The 20,516-nt window shown below is 39.0% G+C and overlaps 1 protein-coding gene across 1 annotated transcript in view; it reads right to left on the bottom strand.

The window, feature by feature from the left end:
• The window catches only part of LOC121298922 (E3 ubiquitin-protein ligase Arkadia-like), a 44,523-nt gene extending 24,578 nt beyond the window's left edge, over positions 1-19,945 (bottom strand). The window contains 3 exon segments of the mRNA XM_041226243.1: positions 1,594-1,720; positions 8,590-9,455; positions 19,494-19,945. Coding sequence (XP_041082177.1) covers positions 1,594-1,720; positions 8,590-9,400 — 938 coding nt within the window. The 5' untranslated portion in view covers positions 9,401-9,455; positions 19,494-19,945.
• Between the last annotated feature and the right edge of the window lie 571 nt (positions 19,946-20,516).

Genomic DNA, 20,516 nt, shown 5'->3' with positions numbered 1-20,516 from the left:
AGGACCAATATATAATATTTGAAACATTTATTAATCCAAGTGGGAGTACCTACTGTAAATACCCTTCCCAGTACTCCCTTTACGCTTTCTCATAAAGTAACAATTTAAATTTCTAAGAATCTTTAAAAAGGTACTACTGCATACTCAGCTTTTACCTCCATGTTGTTCTGCAGGTATTACACACAGTCTCACAATGCTCTCTACCTTCATCAAAAAAAGTGCAAGAAATTATTTTTAACAGCACAAAGGCTGCAAAGAGAATGACAGTGAAGCTAATAAAAAGGAATGGAAAGGATTAGAAAACCTTGACACTTTCAAAAATCAGCCCTGTAAAAAGAAGAACAGATGTAGCTTGACCGTAATTCTCCTTCATATGTGAAAAATGCTTTCGCTAGCAGATGAACTGGGATATGGTTTCACAGCAGGGTGCAGGAAAAGTAACTGATTACCGATTCCATTATCAGTCATTTCAGCTTGGAAACACGACTGGTTCAAGCGGAAGTCGTGCATCACAAACAGAAAGCAATTCATCTGGGCTGACAAAGTGCCTTTGCTAGTAGGCTAACTCGCCAGCCCTGCTATTTTTGGAACCACTGAGCAGAATAATGGAATCAAGCCACTGGAACTGATTCTGAGCACCATGCACTGAAACACCTCAATAGCAATTAATGAAAGGATGAAAAAAGCCCCTCAAAGCTCTCTGACTGGCCATATCAACACTGTGATTTCAGCAGTCAGCTCCCGGTGAAACTGCCTTCAGTTATGTAGTCTCTGGTATGGCTGGGATACAATAATCACCATCATCATGTCTCTGAAGTATCCAAACAAATAGTTTTCAAAATTCAATACCCTTTTGTCTGGGGATTACTGTAAAAAAAAAAAAAAGTGCTAAACTGTATGGCAAAGCTAAAATCCTAAAAAAAAATGATACTACACTATATTTTGAAATGCCGGTCGTGGGTCCTTTTGCTAATGCCGAATTGTTTTACTCTGAGCTTCGCTGTAGTGCTTAAAGAGTTACAAACTCTCTGCTGTTTAAGGAAAACAGAAGATTCAGAATGAATAGGTTTGTTTAGGTTCAAATCCTGGTTTTGTTGAATAAACATCTTTTAACACCATATGTTTGTAACATACAGGTCTGCACAAAATGTCACTGCAAGCCCAACCAGCTGAAGTCCAGAACTCATGCATACCCAGGTTATGATAATATTAATACTGAAGAACTAAACCGTACATACTATAACATACTGTATATAAAACATGACAAACATTCACTACCTATGTACGGAAGTATGTATATATGGGAACCTCCGCTATATTCCCTTTGCTATTGGCTGAAATTACTCAAAGAATATCTAGCAAGGTGTACAGTAACAAAGGTAAAGCAGGAAGGAAACGGAAACATGATTTGAAACCAAAATTACGGAAGTGTTGCGAGACAGTGATCAGAAATAATAGGCCAACCCCCCTCCCCTGAAAGATTCAGACTGCTTTTATCTCTACTAGTCACTTAAAGAAGCCTGCGCCTGGTTGCACCCATTCTGCCATGCGCTCAAGGGACAGTCCCGTGTGATGTGCAAAGCCTAGTCTTACCTGCAGCTGTCCCCCACAGTCACAATCTCCACCTCACTGTCAGTGGAGGTCACATTGATTTCTTCATTGGCAGCGGCTGGGGGGGCCGGCGTGGCCTCGATCACCACCACGTCCTCATCAATGGTTCCTGCAACCAAACAAAAACAGTGCACCTCAGTCACTTAATCAGTTCCCTCCTCTACTGAAAATGACACTTGTCAAGGAGACTTGAAAGTTTTTTTCCTTTTAAATCAAACTAGAGGAGTTCTGTGTAAGAAGAGGAAAGGTTGTCCTGAAGCAGCGTTTTAAAGAAGCTGATTAAAATATAATGTCTAATCGCTAACTCGCTTCCCCTAAATGTGGTGCTATTGTATGAAAACAGGAATCACAGTGGATACGAGCAGAAGTCCTTTTCACAGATCTACAAAAATGCTTTTTTGCAATTGTTTTTAGTTACCAGGTAACATAATGATGACTTCTTTGACAGCCTCCAAATCAAGCCACGTGTGCTGATGACTACAAGTGCTGGCTTTTTAATCCAAATGCCTTTAAATGAAGGGTTAAATGTTTGTATACATTCTGGTACTTAATTGTCTTCATACCATTAGAACTGAGCTAACCTTAAGTTTCAACCGAAAACTGTGTCATTACACATCCCACTGAAAAAACTTTTTCAACCTCTATAGAATCATCTTCTGCTCCCTCAAAATAAAACCACCGAATCAACGGTAGAGCCTCTTCTGTAAGTGAAAGCACCTACACCCCTGGTTCGGTAGCTATTCTTAGACTTACTCCCACATACTTCTCTCACATTGGAGGTAACAACGTTTCCAAAGCGCAGACTGAAAGGAACCTGCCTCTGGTAAAGGCTGACACACACCATAGAAGCAAGCAGTTAAGTTTGCTTTTCTCCTCCCTTTCCCGAGAATCTGCGTGAGTGATTCAAGAACATACCCTGAAATATCCCCTCAATTTAGCACGTCAGATTTCATACAATAAAAAAATTATTCAGGTTTCAAACCTTTCAATAGTATCTGCAGCATGTCTGCATGCTGTACACCAGGTAAGGAAACTATTTGTATGCGTTTTTCTCCTAAATCTAAATTGCTTCTTTACCGTTTACTTCTCGTCAATAAATCCCCATACATTTAAAACCATGTGTTATTATTACTAAAATAAATGTTAACTCTTAACACTAGGTACTTCAGAACTCATTTGCACTGCAAGCCCCCAAGTGAAGCCTGTTCCAGATCATTTCAAAAGAATCGGCAACAGGAAGCACTTACAAACAAAAACAAAAAAAGCTGCCAAGGACTGCTGAAGACCTTCTAACTCTATTAACTCAAATGTGATGATTTCCCTGCCTGGGGGGGTGGGGGGGGGGGGGGGGGGGGGGAATCACAATTCTTATCCCCTCTGACTGTTCTCTTTCTGCTGTCTATTGTGCTGCCTCAAACAGTAATATTTACTTCAAAACATGAGTAAACTGAAAGTCTTGCTGTTTTTAGTGATGGATGAACTTGCACGAATCAGCGCTAGGTTTCAAGCTCACTACCTGCAAATCAGCACGCCCTGCAATTGTGTTCCAGAATTTGAGAGACACTTTGTTATACTAGCAGGGAGGTAACCATGGTATTGAGAGTCACTAATGGATGTGCACATGTTATACTGACCTTTATTCACATTTGCAGAATTCATAAAACTTTGGCTAGTAACAAACTCAAAGGTTTAATGGCTCAGTTGTACCTAAGATATTTCAAGTTCATCAACGTTATTAGTTTTATTTTCCTTTTGCTTTCTTTTAGACTCTAATAATTCTGGTCCCATATTGTTAATACTATAAATCTTGTCCAACACAGCTCCCAAGGCTTTCCCTCAGAGCATGAGGTCACAAAGTACAACACTGGCAGTTAGAAGGAAAAGGGGGGATTTTCTGAAATGCCATGGTAACAAAGTTAGTCATTCTCCACTGAAACCGATGAGGTAGTATAATTCTGTTCATTTAGGGCAAAGACCATTCTTGGTGGTCAATTTCCTACACACTGCTATTTTAAATTGAATATGTATGTCCTATCCTACAAAGCTACAGTACCATGTTTTTCTTTAAGCAGCAGCACTGTAAGACTTCAAGTTTGTATTCGCCGATTTTGAAGGTCATATTACAAGGAGTAGGTTGAGATTTAACATCTAGTTAATACATGTATACCATACCTGCTCAAAATGATATTTTACCGAACAGCCCCACGGTTTTCAGTTACTCTATATACAGTTATTTGATGGCTTTCTAGCCTACAGACCAATACTTTTGTTTTTAATACTTTTTCACTTAAATGCACCGCAATAAAAAGAAGGAAAACATTGAGTGGGTCACTGTTTATGTGAGGAGTAGCACTGTAATTGAAGGTTACTATCTAGTAGTAAACAGAAAGTATCTACTCCTTTCTACTGTCAGGCTGTTGGTTTTTAGCCTCCCAGAAATTTACTAGATTCAATTACCTTTTAAATGTAATAAAATGAAAAAAACCAAAAACAACTAGGATGGCCACAGAACACAACTTGTTTATACTGTAGACCTGTATTTTAAAGTATTTACATGCTGTACAGGGTATGATATTTGGTAAATGTCCAAATAGCCTTTCAGTAAAGAGATCCACAGTTCATCCATTTTGCTCACAGAAGCTTCTGATTTAAAAGCTCCCATATGTTTTCTATTGGATTAAGATCTTCAAATTACTCAGTTTTACTACAGTAATTTACTGATATATCAAAATGTCTTGCTACTAAATTCCACAACGCTAAAAAAAAAAAAAAAAAAAAAAAAAAAAAAAAAATCAATGATAAAAGATAGGAGCAAAAAGGAAAGAGATTTGTTCGGGGTAGATAAATAAATCCAGTCCAACTTCCAAAGATCTTTGTAAAGTGAGCTCAATGTTCAACACAGCCCTAAAGTCATGCATGCATTTAAATGGGCAGTCTAGTTGTGTCAGTCTCAAGAAAATAGACAGCAAATGAAACATGGTATTATCGAAACTGAAAGACTATCCAACTGATCTAAAAGAGATTTGCAAACTTAACATTTAAATGGTATCCACTTCCCTACGCAATTTGATTAACAAATATAAGAAACAGCTTATATATATATATATATATATATATATATATATATATATATATATATATATATATATATATATATATATATATATATATATATATATATATATATATATCTATATTATATATATATATATATATAGGGAAATACCACAAGAGCTAAAATGCCAAAATGATGATGTCAGTATCACGCTTTATAGAAATGGTAGGGATATATACTGAAAATAAAATGTATGGAAAAAGGTAAAATTGAGATTAACCAATGTGAAAAGCTAGAAAACTGACAGAGCAAGTGTAGTCGACTGAAAAACAAAGGGCTTTTTGCCTGATATTAGCAAATTATTACAGCCCTCAGCAGTTTAGCCAAACTGGTGTCAGTACCATAAAAATACAGACCACCATGACTGGCATTCACAGGATGTGGAGTAACTACTTGTAACAAACGTCCATGGAAAGGTTCGGAAGATAAAGCCAACCAATCACAGGCTAGAACAGAAAAGTCTGCGTGACCGAGCCTAGATTCCGATACTCTGAAGAGCTTTGCTAAGGAAGGCCAACCGCTCTTAAGACATTAATGTGTATGACATGTCTATAATAATAAAGGCATATTAGCAGTACCCGGTATTGATAAAGTCTAACATTACATTTTTACAGGCAACATTGCTTATTAAATGAAACCAATCTTTAGGCAACATATAGCAATAGATTATTAATAAATTAATATACTTTTTTTTTTATATATATAAGGCCACCTGCTTAAAACGCAGTTGCTATAGTAAAGGTACTCTCTATTCAGCTAGCACATATCATACTGATTACTTGCTATACAGTATTAAAAAACAGAGTGTGAATCTCGCAGAGACCCTCTTGCCCAGGGCAAGTTAGTCAAGCAGGGCAACCAGGCAGTCCCGAATGGGGAAGCAGATCGCAGCAGTTTTGCTCAGAATGGCAGGGGATTCAACATATAATCCACAGAGAGCTGCATCAAAGAAATACTTATTCTTTATCCAGCATCAGCTCTCATGTCAACTTGCTGACAAACTACATGCACTCTGCCCAGGCATGTCATTTTGGATAACCTAGGATTCTGGCTCAATCCAACATCTTTCACTTCCTCTTTATTTCTAACAATAAAACAAACTAAACAAACAGTATTTGACATCCATCGATTTGAATGTGGGCAAACGTGACCCTATAATTACCTTAATACAGGCTACTGAGCCACTATTACAGTATGGACACAGCTCTGTTTACAGCCCTGCATTCCACAGTGGTGTTGCACAACACTTAAACCACAGTTTCTCAGCCTACTCTTTTCCCATGGTAAGCTGCCTAGCTCTCCCAGTCTACATCCCTAGGTCCGGTATTTCTGGTCAGACCCCCACACTAACATTCACTGTCTATTGCAGTGGAATAATAAATCTATTGTACATACAAACTGCTCAGGAATTTTTCTGTGGAATTTTGAGGGGAAAGTCCTCAATAGTGACTCATGTTTTACGAACACAAAGTATGCATTTTAGCAGTATTTAAGCTAAATACTGTTTTTACCATTGCTGAATTCTCACACAGAAAACATGATCAAGTCAGCAGACAGGCTGGTCTGGGAAGTTGAACTGAAGCTCTACTTGTGGGTGAAACCAGTGGTTGCCCCATTTGCTCACAGCCTGTTTATTTCTCTCTTTCAACATGTTTAATGTTCCACTGCTGGCCCATCTTAGAGCTGCGTGTGTAAAGCAGAACGTTGAAGGGGCTGTAACAGGTTTAGAGGAATTTCAAAATAGCATGTTAATAAAGCTGCTCGCAGGGAGGGTGTGCTTGCACAACAGGAAATTAAGACACAAACACATCATTCTCTAATGTTAATAGAGCTTACAAAAAGTTTGCCAATCTTTCTTTCAACTAACCAGGAAGGCACAGGGACAGCTGCTCAGGATCTAGATTATATTCAGATGTACTGTTCTTCTCTAAGCTAAACATCACAGACTACACAGAAATAAAACATGCATCTATTCTTAAATTTGAACTTTCCCTAAATATAGTACTGTATGTTAACAGACACTTTTCTGATGCTTTTCTGGTGTTCTGTGCATCATTACAAGAGCTGGGAGTATAAACAAGAATGTGGTTGATTTAGAAAAACAAGACATTATTTACTTTCTACAAACTGCTTTTACTCATCTGGAGTTTCAAAATCATGAATGTTACCAAAAATAAACAGCAGCCAGCAACTTCCTTGCTCAAAACAGTACTAGCAATTATGCTATGAATCATACCAGTGTAGGCTACACTATGCAAGCAGTACCTGGAGAATACAATGTACTGAATGAGAGGCTCCCAGCTGTTTTAAACACTACTGATCTGGCCTTCACTATAATATGCCCAACATGCCATCTGCTAAAATGTGAGCTGACCATAGCAACAACAGAACGATGAGCTGCAAGACGACGTTCTCTAAATGAGCTGTGCTGGGTTGAGGAGCATAATTTGTTCCCTGGAGTTTGGGCCTGTATTGGGACCAAAATATAGGGTCATATTTGAGTCATGTCATTAGATATTGCTTGCATGTTTTAATAAAACTCACTATAAAAATCTGAATTCCGCATCTGCTAGCAAAAAAATGTTTTCTAAAAGTCTGACAAAAGGATAAAGAAACATTTCTCGGAGGCTTTTTTATGTTCATGAAGGAGTGATCAGGGACAGAGGTTAACAGATCTCAGAAGACTGCTGGCTGCAGCACTTCTAATGAGTGCAAAACAGAAAATGACTCATGTAACAGGTCCCCTGTGCTCAGACCACTAGATACAACTGGACCATTTCCTGGCGATTTAAAAAGAAATGGCACAATTCTGACTAACACTCTGAAAGCCTCAGTCATTTCCCTGGTCAGAATGTTCCATTCATTAATGAGTCATGAGGTCCACTTAATTAATTGAGCTTTCCCAGCACTCCCATGCAACTGAACAGATTGATCGTGCTGTATCTACGACAATACTACCAGCTTTCCTTAACAACAGTGAGTGGGGAGAAAAAAAAACAAACAAAAAAAACACATGGGTTTCCTACTTTCTAAGTAAAGCAATAATGTTGATCAGTGCTAAGGAAACATTTCCACAGTACGTGCTAGAACAATGAGCAGGGCCCTCAGGCATCACTAGGCCAGCTAAGAAAATGTAGAATTTAAAAGCCAAATATGCACAAGCCACAGCCCATCGAACCTAGGCTTCTTGAAATTCAACAAGCTTAGACTTATCAGTGTCAGAGCCATCCGATTCTATAATTATGTAGAATTAAAATGGAGGTACTACTTTCTTGCCTTTTTTTATAAACACAAACTATTAACAGTCAAGGAAAGTTTCATGAATATCAAAGAATTGTATTCGCTAAAATAAATTCATGAGTGAAAGCTTTGTGAATATGTTTTTAATTAACTACCGAGTGCTTTACTTCAAAATGAAGTCACTTCTCCAAAGCCCTTTAAAGGCCTTAGTTTCTGAATACAGAACCAGGATCTTCAGTTAAAAACGAGACCCCACACTTGGAGTGTGCAAGCAGCCTGAACATCTCCTGTACTTCCACAAAGTTCTGTAATACAAACAAGCACCCAGCAGCGAGCCTGTTTGGATTGGGTTGATCATGTGTTTTGGTTGCCCTGGGGATCATATTCACAAGATCACACGACACTGCCAATCTCATGAAGGCTTGAAAAACCATACAGCTGAGAAAACCAAGGCATGTGGTGCATGGATCTCTAATAGGGCAACACTGTACATTAAAATAAGTGGCAAAACTGAAATGTAATTGCATATGAACTAAAAAAGAACATTCCACATATCCATAATGAGTCCTATTCATATGAAGATCCACGTGTTGTAGGGTGTGTGATGGTGTGCATGGGGTTACCTGGGGCTCCAGCGGTGCTGCTGGGTTGGCTGCTGCTGCTGCTCACATCCACGTACAGCTCCTCCTCTCCGTCAGTGGAGGATGTGGAGGAGGAGTGGCTGGTGAGCTCATTCTCACTGGAGCTGCTTGTGCTTTGCAGCAGCGCATACTTCCTCCGGGCAAACACTTCCCGCTTCTTACGCTGCAGAAGCAGCTGCTCCTTCTGCTTCTGAGTCCGCTGGGAGGAGCTGGCTGCTTTCACAAAGTGCTTCCGCTGGAGCGCCCGGCGCCCGTGGAGGCAGGGCCGCTTCATCAGCACCGCCTCAGGCTCCGGTCGAGGCCACTTGTGTGGTCTGGCTCCTCGAGTCCTCCCCAGCATGGGCTGCACCGCACCTGCCTTGTCCTGCTCCTCCTCCGAGGAGCTGATCGTGTCCGAGTCCCCGAACTGGAGGCTGGAGGAGGGGGAGGAGGCGCAGTCACTGAAGGAGGATTCGTTGTCCTCCTCACTCCGACCCTCCAGCCCATGTCTTGGATGTGGGGCAAAGGCTCCATTCCGAACCTCCTTTGTGTCAGAGGGGCCAGCCTGCTGGCTCTTTCGCTTCTTTCGCCCCGGGAGGCCCTTGTCCTGCTCCCGGCAGCCGCCGTTGACCTCTCGCAGCTGGCGGTGGCGGGCCTCGGCCCACAGGGGTGCAAACTCGCTACCGACCTTGCTGCTGATCATCTCCACGTCAGCAGGGAAGCTCTTGGCCGCCTCTATGGGCTCGGGGTTGGCCAGCGCCCCCTTCAGGTGTTCGCGTCTCAGGGAAGCATTAGACGAGACCTCACTCTTCATATCGACTCCGGCAGGGCTCTGGGGAAGTGGCTACACTCTGGAGTCCATCGGGGGGCTAGGAATCATTCAAGGGAAAAAATAATTAAAATGTTATAAACAAAAAGCAACACAATGGATAAATCCAGCCTCTAGAGGGAAAAATAATAATGCTAATCTATTTTAAAATTTCAAAATTCAGCCTAGCTACTCTTTGATAAGTATATCCGTATTTATATATCCAAAAAGCCTATTTAATATTTAAATAACATAAAGCAATACAACATACTAAACTAAAATTTGAAGGATTACATACTACAATTACAACTTATGTTAAACACAAGGTTACAGATCGCTACTATCTCTCTTTGCTGCAGAGTTTTGCTGATCCCAGTTTTATAGTGGAGTGGGACTAATGCCCCTTTTACACTGGCACACCCGAGCTGAGCCGGTGCCGAGCCCAGCCAGCCTGGTACAGCTCGGGTACCTCGAGTTGCTTTTACAGAGCCGACTGACCGAATGACATCACTCGTAATGAAAAGTGCAGTCTCGCAGAGAATGGAGGAGGTGTACGGCAAAAAAAGTAATTTCTTTCCCCCTCATGCTTTGCTGTTCAAACATCTGCATGCAATATGAACTTTCTAGCCTAAAATTAGAAATAATGATAATAAAAAATAACCATGAAGTCATGCTTGAATATGCTGATTATTATAGCTCTACACAAAGACAGTCCTTCCTTTTCCGTGTCATTTTTATTTATGATTAACTTATTTATAAAGTGACATTAAAGCCATATGTCTTATCTAACGTAAGATAAACGGAGTTTCATTATTTCTGTTTAATACTTAACAGAAGGGCCCAAGTTAAATCAAAACACTGACTTGCTCATCAAATAATTACTGATGTTAATGTATAGAGATTCAAATTTTGTGAAAATCACCAAAAAAAAAAACAACAGTACAAATGCATAATACTTTAGTTTTAGCGTTCTTAATCTGTGAAAAGACAACTTCAACAACAGTATACACTGAAAAAAGAAACTTAAAACATATAAAATAAAGGCAATAAAAGCAATAAGGTTACAGATGCAACAGTCAAGATGCACCAGTGTTATGATGAAAGTCATTAACCCCGTCCACGTCCTGCTTCAGCCCCAAGCCAAATTCAGATATGTTATCGGGCTGGAATTTCATGGTACGGGTCAGATTTATTGCCAGTGTAAAAGCACCTGAGCTGCGAGGGTACCAGCCCTCATGGGTCAGGTGTGTAAAAGGGGGACAGACTCAGGAATGTCAACGTCTAGCCCGCAGTCACAAGACCCAATGTTAAGCCTCTAAAGTGCTCCTCAGTTGCCATGTAGCTGTTGAAGAGGTAGGCTTGTGAAATTCTGTTCTCTTGTGCAGGAAGGATCTAAACCCTTTCTGAAGATCACTGCAAAGGAAATCAAAACCAGAACCCACCCGCCCTTTTTTGCAGACAGATCCTTCTAGCCTGGTAGGCACATCAAATTCTAATGACTTTAAACATTTTAGGGTATAGTCTTTTATGTTCAAGCACAGGCAAGGCCATTACACAGGCAAATTGCAGACCTTACACAGACGCTCTTTTATTTTAGTCATTTGCAGGCATCAGCTGGCTGATGTAGAGAAATTCTGAATAGCAATCACCACTCCCGACAGTGATCAGGTGGTGCTTGGATAATAGAAACAGAACACTGAAATATTATTACATGAATTGTTAAAAGCAATGTATATGGTCATATGGTAATGAATATATATATATATATACCAGCTTTCAATCCCTTTCTCACTTGTGACCAGTGGTTTCAATTATCTTTTTTTTGCTTGGGAAAATGCTTTATGGGAAAATACGAATTAAATGCAAGCATTTTTTTTTTTTTTCCGGCTAAATAAATGAACTGGGCTTATGCGTTCAAACACACAAACTTCACCAATACATCCTGGTTTCATGTTTGTTGTCCAGTTCAAAGTTTATTGTTAGAGGTCTAGTTTAAAATCATCTTAAATGTTTCTTACCTATTTGACATGGTTTACATAATGTATATATCTATATATGTTCTGTGACAGCAAAGCAGCCTCTTAAAGACTCTGCACCTCACACCTCCTGAATTGTGAAAACAACCATCTGCTAGAGAAGTGCATCAGTCTAAATCATTCGCCTTGTTTAGATCTAGAGCAGAATTGCTTCTCAGCAGCTGTTCTGTTAGGAGGTGAGTTACTCTGGTGCCTGCTGGAGAATACATATTTTTGGTCATTTACACAAAGGCTTCTGAAGAAAATCTGCAATTATCTGCTTAAAGGCTATTGGCGTGCGTCTGAATTTGATTAGAATATAGAAGTTATATGTTTGTTTTTCCAGATGAGGAGTGTTAATGCACTCCCAGAATGAAAGGCAGGGAGCTGCAGAAACCCAGCATATATTGAGCATTTCATTGTATAGCACATGACTTAACTACTAGTGTGTAACTGGCTGTCACAAAGCTGCAATCAATCAGTGCAAAAATACTTCCTTAAAAAAGAAGGAAAGATATGCTAAGAAATATATGTAGAACTGTGACAAGACAACATTAAATGTTCATATCATAACAGATGTTGCTTTTCGTGCAAATATGCAAAACGTACATGATCTGTACAGAACTAAATTACACTGCAGTTGCCAAAGGGTGTGCAATGCTCTAGAGATTATTTAGTTATTTATGTTGCTTGGAACTAAGGTGATAATGAGTTTTCCTAATTTTAGAAATATGATATAAGTCTTAAACTATGGTTGTTTTTTTAAGCCTTCTGTGCTGAATAACTGTCAGCAACCATCCAACAGCCACTATTAACAATTCCCTTCACACTAACCCTTCCTAAAATAATAATGAAATAATTAGGGATTTTGTTTAGTATACTGTGGAAACGGAAACCAGCACAGTCGGAGTGTTAGAACCAATGCATTAATAATAATTACTGCCTTTCATTAGCATAATGTTATGTTCACAAGTTCCTTATTGTCTTAGTTTCTGGATTGTAGCCATTAACAGTGGACGGAAAGGACATTCCTGCTCAACACACAAAGTCAGGTCTGGAACTTTTCATAAATGAACTCTGAACTCATTCAAAAGCTGTGGTTTCACAAAATTCATGTATTAGCCTAAATATATTTTATATCTACATAATCTCATGGTTGTTTTATTTTTTTTGGCTTATGCGACCCCGCTGTATTCCTATTAAATCAGAGAGAACAGTCTTTAGGGTTGTAGGTTTTACACAATTTGGTTAACAAGGTTTACCTTTATAATATAATAAAAACACATTATTGTAATACTAAGGTGGCTCCAAACAGGACTTGTACAACATTATATTTTGGTTTAATGACTTTTTTGCATTCTTTCTAACGTATCTGCCTGCGGCACAAAAGCTCTGCAAAATCAACCAACTTCCGCAGCCGGTGTTAACATTTCCTTCTACCATGCACAGCACTAGGTCCACTGGACTGTGCATATTTCACCCTAATCGTCATTAGCCTTGCAAATTCATCCAACAGACCTGCATGGGAGCACACCAGAAACAAACAAAGCCCTACTGAATTTTAGGCTTCTGCTTGGAATGCCAAGGCCTGGAAACGTACTCTGCAGCCCTTAGGGCAGAAGTCTTTCACAACACTCCTGTTTTGCTATGCATGTTAAACCCAAGTGGCCTACATAAGGTTGAGCGTGCTTCAACACAAAATAAAATACTAAATACCTGCCTTTATCTACAATCAGGCCTGCATGGAGGGCAGTCCTATTGGCTCTTTGTGATTGGACTGTGGTATGCAGATCCTGATCATAACATTCTTTATAAAAAGAGAGGATGAGGACTCTGACATTTACTGTATATTCAATATAAATGTGTTGGGAGGAAGATACTTTTTTTTTTTTAATCCCACACGGATGGATATATCTAGCGTGGGGAACACTTTTGTTATTCCACTTAAGTGCAATAACAGGCTTACTAGTCTTTTCTTCCATTCCAATCTAGTGGTGTGCTGCTGAAATTCAGGACAGAGCTGTGCTATAGTTCAAACAATACCACCATCGACACGTGTTTTATAACAACTTTAACATGTCTGAAATCATTTCAGATTTTGATTGTTGTTTTGATTTGGACCTAGAGAATGAGTTTAGCCAGGAAATGCCAATTACCGATCTGTCTGACTTCCGAACAGCCTGTTGCCCCTTCATTAACAATGATAACGGTAGGAAACAGAGAGCGGACTCAAGATTCTATCTAAAAAGACGGCTAGAAAGAGATCATAAACAGGGTTCCACATGAATCTGCGTTGAAGCACATCTGTTGAAAATGAAAGTAAAAATCTGCCAGGTAAAATTGCGCGCCACCCCCTAGGAACTCCCGGTCACGGTCGGCTGTGACATAGCCTGGACTGGAACCTGCGATAGACTTGCCAAAACTATAGGGCACATCCTGCACTCCACGTGTAGCGCCTTTACTGGATGCACCACTCAGGAGCCCACATGGTACAGGGTTTTTATTCGCTACAGGAGGATGTCCCAATAAACCCCAAGCCTGACTAACTATCACTCAGCATGGTCTATAAACTTTAGAATATAATTTCAGAGTTCAGAGGAAAGAATATATTGTAAAATATGGTGCAGTGTTACACAAGCTAAACATTTGAATATTCAAATCGTTTCCAAGAACTAATTGAAACGTAAACACCTTGTTCACTTGGGACATGACAGAACGTATACTGTTTAAAATCTCCCCATCTAGAATATAGTGAGGTTTTAAAACAGCAGGAAATCCAGTAGCCATCAGACAAAACATCCCTGTGTGATAAAGCACCCTGACAGAAAACAGCAAGGCTCCGATTCCAAATCTCCCCAACAATGACCAAAGAGAGACTTATCATTTCCACAGGAGTGGCTGCTATAGATTTTTGTCAGCACTCTGGTTATGGGTTTGTACCATGGTTGCATCAAATGGAGGTTGCCTGAAGTGACAGAAGTAGTTCCTTCCTTTTCACTGAAATGAAGGCCCTGCTTCCTCCTGACCTGCTTCCTGTGTGTGCAGGCAAGGAGCACTGCTCTAGGCTAAAATGCGTGTTTGTTCTCTCCAGTACCCTGACATTCCCAGACACTTACACAGGCAGAGGTAACTGTGTGGAGTGTTATGTAGAAAATTAGAAAATTCAGAATGTGTGGTTAGTTTTTTGTTGGATTGAAAAACATTTAGACAGCATGGATGAAAAAGCCTCTGAAGGTTGTAATGAACAGCAATCAAACCACCTATTTAAGAGCAGGTGAATACCACAAACCCCATGGGTGTCAGCACTACAGTTTCACAACATGCGAGTCTCACGGGTCCTGCGGCAGAAAAGATGCCAGCAGGGAAGCCTTCTGAGGCTCCACTCGTGAAAGACTGATGAGCTCCTGTGCCACAGAGCAGATAGCATTAACAGGTACGAGCACAAGAGCTTTATTAATGGGCAAATATGGTGTAGAAGCCCCCTGGCATTTGTGTAGATCACAGTACATATTTTGGCTCAGGGCAAAAATGCCTGATCCAGGCAAGATTCCCACCGCAGAAACCCTGCTGAGAGCAAGGAATACAAAAAGATACGGTTCAGATGTTTTGTTTTTCATCAACAACCTTAAATGTGTGATCATGCAGCAGTGCAAAAATACTACTTACTATCGACTCAAGGTCTTTATAAAAAGGTTATCTCATACCATCCAAAGGGTGGCCCATGCTGCCATCAGTAGGAAACAACTATGTAAGTGTAAACAATTATAACGTGTATGAGGTGTTACTCAAACCCTAAAATATGCCTTTTATTGCATGAACAAACTGCAGAATTCCCCCAAATTTTCTTTTTTTCCTTCCTTCAAACCTTCAGTTACTGTAGCAGTACTTTTTTTTTTAAGACAAATATGCCAATGAAATTAACAACCTTTTGTACTTATTAGTTTTGCTTTAAAAAAAAAAAATCTTGCCCTTATGTCTTGACTATTATTAAATATTGGTGGTGCTTGGTAGAAAGCTATGAAGCCAACTTATACTGTATGTAGTATGTCATTGGGAGACAGCAGTGGGAGAATGGTTATACCTAACAGAAACCATGGGAATTTCACACTGAACTTTCTCAGTATTTTCTGATGCTACTGGGAATGGTACAAATTCAGTTATCTGCTTGTGTATTTATGCCTGCAACTGCAATCCAAAAGCGACAAAAAAAACAAACAGGAGCAAAATACTAAACCCCTATCATTAGACTACAAGTATTGCTCACTGTTTTAATAAGAGGCCCTGAAAAAAAACAACACATTTTAGTCAGATTGAGAGCAATCACAGGTGAATAAAAGCACAGATGTGCCTGTGATCATATCAGACACAATAACTATTTCAAGAGAAAGCAGACCGCAATGGAAGAAAGGTGGATTCTAAAAGTGTGGCAAAACCCCTGGAAAACACTTTCTTTATACAATGACTTATCTCTCTCTCTCTCTGTTGACACTGAAAATCCAAAAGCGCAACGTGCTCAGAAACAATCGCTATGGTTTACAGCTGTTATTGACAATCCCAAAATCTTCTACTAGTGATCAACATACTGCACAAATTTCCTGTAAAAGCCTAGACAAGTGCATACTCAGCGACGGTGCACTAAAACATTTAACAACGCTTATACTATTAAAACTTAACATTAAATCATCAATCGTAATAGCCACTCTGGAATGAAAGCAATGTACTGTAGGCACATGCCAACTCATATTATCACTTGCGGTTGTTATCAACAAGAGCAAACAGAGGGCACCTATTGTGAAGGGAAAAAAATATAATGGCATGCCTATCTCAAAGCTGCTTGGCAAGGGGAAATTTGTCACCAGACAAAAGGATGATGACAGCATTGTTTGCCATCAAATCCAGATTCAACAGTTCAACAGCATGGACAGCAATGAAACATACAAGGCTAGTACAGTGTAGAGCTGCATCCGTTGCTGTGGGGGCGGAAAATAAATAAATAGACTGGAGTATAATATGCCCCTTTTTAATGTTACCTCTATAGTGGAAATGAGATATTTGATACTACAATTACTGTACATTCAATGCTATGTTTTTAAAAACAAAACTATGTTTAATATCACATAACTGTACTGTATGTGGCAATTTGGCGGTCCTAGTTACCTTGGCAACTCTACTCTGTACAGTCAGCATTTCACTGAACACAGGAGCATATACTTATTAGCATCCGAACAGCTACAGTCAATCAGTCTGTTTAATAAGGCATTTAGGAATACAATCAATGTGACAAATCAACTGAAAAACAAGAATAAAAGGCATTTTAAAGATTATACACACCACAGTGTACCATACCTAATCTCACGTGTTCCTGTGTTTTTCAACACCCTTGAATTCCTAAATAAGCGAATAATAGAAGCCTAATACAAAGATAGCCAGACCTAAATGTTGTGTTGTACTAATAAATGAATTACTAAACATCTGTGTTTGACACAAAACCATATTACACAAAAAAGGGCAACAGTGAGTATGGCAGCAAAATAAAAAGGATTTTAAAGAAAGTTAAGCTGGTGAAATGTCAATATATAAAACGCTAGGAGGCTCATGGTGGGCTGTTTGTGTCAGGCTGAAGCATAATAAAGTAATGCATTCTACTTTATAGTACCTTGTATAACAAAGTTCAAAATGCGTACTCTTCGAGCTACTGACGAACAGTAATTTATGAATACAATACATTCCGTGGCTATAAGTTGCAATGTTACAGTTGTTCACAACACCATAAATATTTAAGGGGCAATGGTTTAATAGAGGAGTATAGCGCTTCATACTGTGGTACATTTTTCATTCAAAATATTTGTGGATGCAAAACGGGGCGAGGAATACGACCTGCTTTCTGTACAGGGTAGTTAAAGACAGAAGAATTTTTTTTTCCACCATGGAAAATTGAGCCACTCCAATTTAACTGTATCCCCTCCCCCATCTTTCCAAAAGGAAATTATAGGTTCTTGACAATTACCTACGGTATATGAGCTCCTTGTGTGTGTGTGTGTGTGTGTGTGTGTGTGTATTTTGAAATGGGGATGGGAGGGGAGGGGAGGGGAGGGGGGCGATGAGGAGCAGATGTATTTGGTGTTAAATGGAACCAACAGCAAAATATAAGAGATGTTTTATATTACAAAATACAAACCACAATAAAATTAATAAGACAGTCAAACGTAATCATTACAGTTGTATTTTTTAAATTTAAAAACAAGAAACTGTGCTCTGGCATTAAAATGATACAACTGGCCATTTATAAAAAAAAAAAAAAAAACACAGTCCCTCAAGTATGACGATCTAAAACATCAAAAAGGTCTGTGGTTCAGGCATTTACACTTTGATTGCCATCACATCAGCATACTAAAACACAAGTGCTCTATTCAATTGAACTAAATACCGCCAGTTTAGATAATATAAGGCCCTTTGTATAACAAATTTATGAAAAAAAAACGTCTACTTTAACAGTGCAAGAACTGAAGTACGGAAATTGTTGGACGGTGCATTAAACTAGTGATAAGTGTATCATTTTCTGTGGTTGTGGTGGTGGTGATGGACTCATTTGTTAACTTAGAACACTTATTTGTCAAACTACATGGTGAGCAGTAGGTGATCCTGGTGGATCACTGTTAACAGGATAGTATTCCACTAAGTCAGATGACAGCAGGACAAACCATAGTATACATATTATCCTACAGTTGTTCAAAGACATCGATATGTGACCTCCTTTTCACACTACGGTCTCATGACAATTTCTGCAAATTGTCCCATTCCAATACACAGAAAAGAAAAACAGAACAGGGTTCTGCGTCACAGTGTGGAAGCTGCATTAGGAACAGACAGAACTATTCCGTTCTAAAAATGAGGATAGAAAGATATGGTTAGGACTGACGTCGACATTTCAGAAACATATCTTATTTTAACACAAACACGGGCTTTAACGAAATAATAATCAAACAAAATGGAGTGATCATTTTGATTGATCAACAAAGTAACAATTAAAATAAACAGAAAAACGATACAATGATACAGATTATCCCAGAGGGAATTTGCTGACTTGCATTTAACCAGATGAGCTAGTTTATGTGGGATATATTACTGTATGAAAACCAGACAAAACTGTTGAGCTACATGTAGACATTTTGGGGCGAAAGGAGATTAATAGTTAGACTTTCAGACTACCTGGGTCCCACTATAGCCTGCTCTACACTGAACGGGAAGTGGTAGGTGCACTATATTTAATACCTTTCTTTAAACATGCTAATGTTGCAACTTTGCCTATAATGGCATTTGAATGCAGTGTGCTGTGATGCTACAGCATATGTTTCAAATTGACTCAAGTAATGTTGCCAACATGCGCATCTGCTGTTAAGAGTTGGCCTATATACCAGCGACTATCAACCTGATATTATATCGATTTCAGTTTAGTTGTTACTGACAGACTACAGAAGAGCTCTTGAACCGACAATGCATTCAGTTTCATTTTTGCCAGAAACCGAACTGAAAAATAGAATTGTATACAGGAAGCAATGTGCTAAATAAAATTACTGTTACACTTTAATGATTCAGAATGACTTTTACACACATGATTAACTATAGTTTGTGTGTAGATAATTTAACAGTAAACAAATAAAATAAAAACTAAGAACCATGCTCCTTACAAAATAACACTTACTGATACTGCACTCCAAAATCAGGAACGTCTGCTGTCTATTTTTTTGCATCAACTGCTCAATACGAGTATCAACGCAACACCGAGCAAATGCACACACAAAACAAACGAAAATTCAAACCTCACCAATCCCTCCCTAAAAAAATACAAACAGTACTTGTTTTATTGTTGTTGAAGTATACAATATAGATGCGTACAAAATATTTGCGAGATACAAGCATTTCATAATTCAGCAGTATTTGTCACGACTCTGAAATAAAATAATCCTGCTCGGACAGGATCTACTTCACTACTTCTTAAAGCCAGTTAGCATTCTGAGCCAATATACTCGATCACAGATCAAACAATTAACACGAACCTAATGAAGAAAAAAATAAACACTTACCTGTTAAACTAGCAGGCCCCAACCACTTCAGTATTGCCCTACAGAACCTTTACAAATGAAAAACGAGGGCAGTCACTGGAAGTGATATATAATATAGAAAGGACTCAGAAGCCAGCGCCGGGCTATGAAAATGACAACACAAGCCCAACGCCCGGATATATAGTAAAGTAAAGAGGGGGGTGTTGTGAAATTGATTTTTTTTTTTTTTTTTTAAACCCCTTTTTGATTACCAAATATCACGAATTAACGAGGTAAGGGCTTAATTAGGGTTTTGAGAACGGTGCTAATTCGGTTAGATTGCCACTGGGCCTGTGATGAAGTGGTCAGGCTTGCTGAGACGACCGCCGCTGTTCACCGAGGCGAAGCTCCTCTCCGTTGCTGCGCTCTGGCCGATCTGTTTGCTGCGAATCCCTCGGAGCCTCACTCCAGCGAGGGCCGCTTCACGACACTTTCCGACAATAAAGGGGGTTGGTGATGATGGCCGATCTGCTTATTTTTTCCTTTTTCCTAAGCAAGACGTAGCTTGCCTACTAGTGGTCGTTCGTTGTAGTTTCATCATGACACAACTTTTTCTTTATAAAGTCTGTATTACCTTTCTCTGTCTATATACTATAACACGTATAATGATTTACAAAAGTATCGTTTTTAGAATTAAAAAATTAATAATCTGGCCTGCTACCTAGCTTGCACACTTCAAGATCCTGCCAAGCATAAAGATGATTTTTGAAAAAGGCATTAAACAAAACACCTTGACAGTATCTTCAATATTTGTTTTTCAAGAATGTCTTGATTTAAATTATATATATATATATAAAAAAAACCTTGTCATTGTTATGTTCAGTGAGTATACGCACCATTGAACTTACTTTGCATGTATTTTGATAGGGGACCAACTAACCTGTCTCAAACTCTTCATTGTGAGTAATGAATTTTAAAAAGTTGTTTTTATATTAATATTTCTTAATATTATATACAGTATTTTCACACATTCATGAAATAGTCCCTGAGTTCAAAGCAACATTT

This window comes from Polyodon spathula, chromosome 24 (assembly GCF_017654505.1).
Source record: "Polyodon spathula isolate WHYD16114869_AA chromosome 24, ASM1765450v1, whole genome shotgun sequence".
Taxonomy (NCBI): domain Eukaryota; kingdom Metazoa; phylum Chordata; class Actinopteri; order Acipenseriformes; family Polyodontidae; genus Polyodon; species Polyodon spathula.
This window is presented reverse-complemented; position numbering and strand designations above follow the sequence as displayed.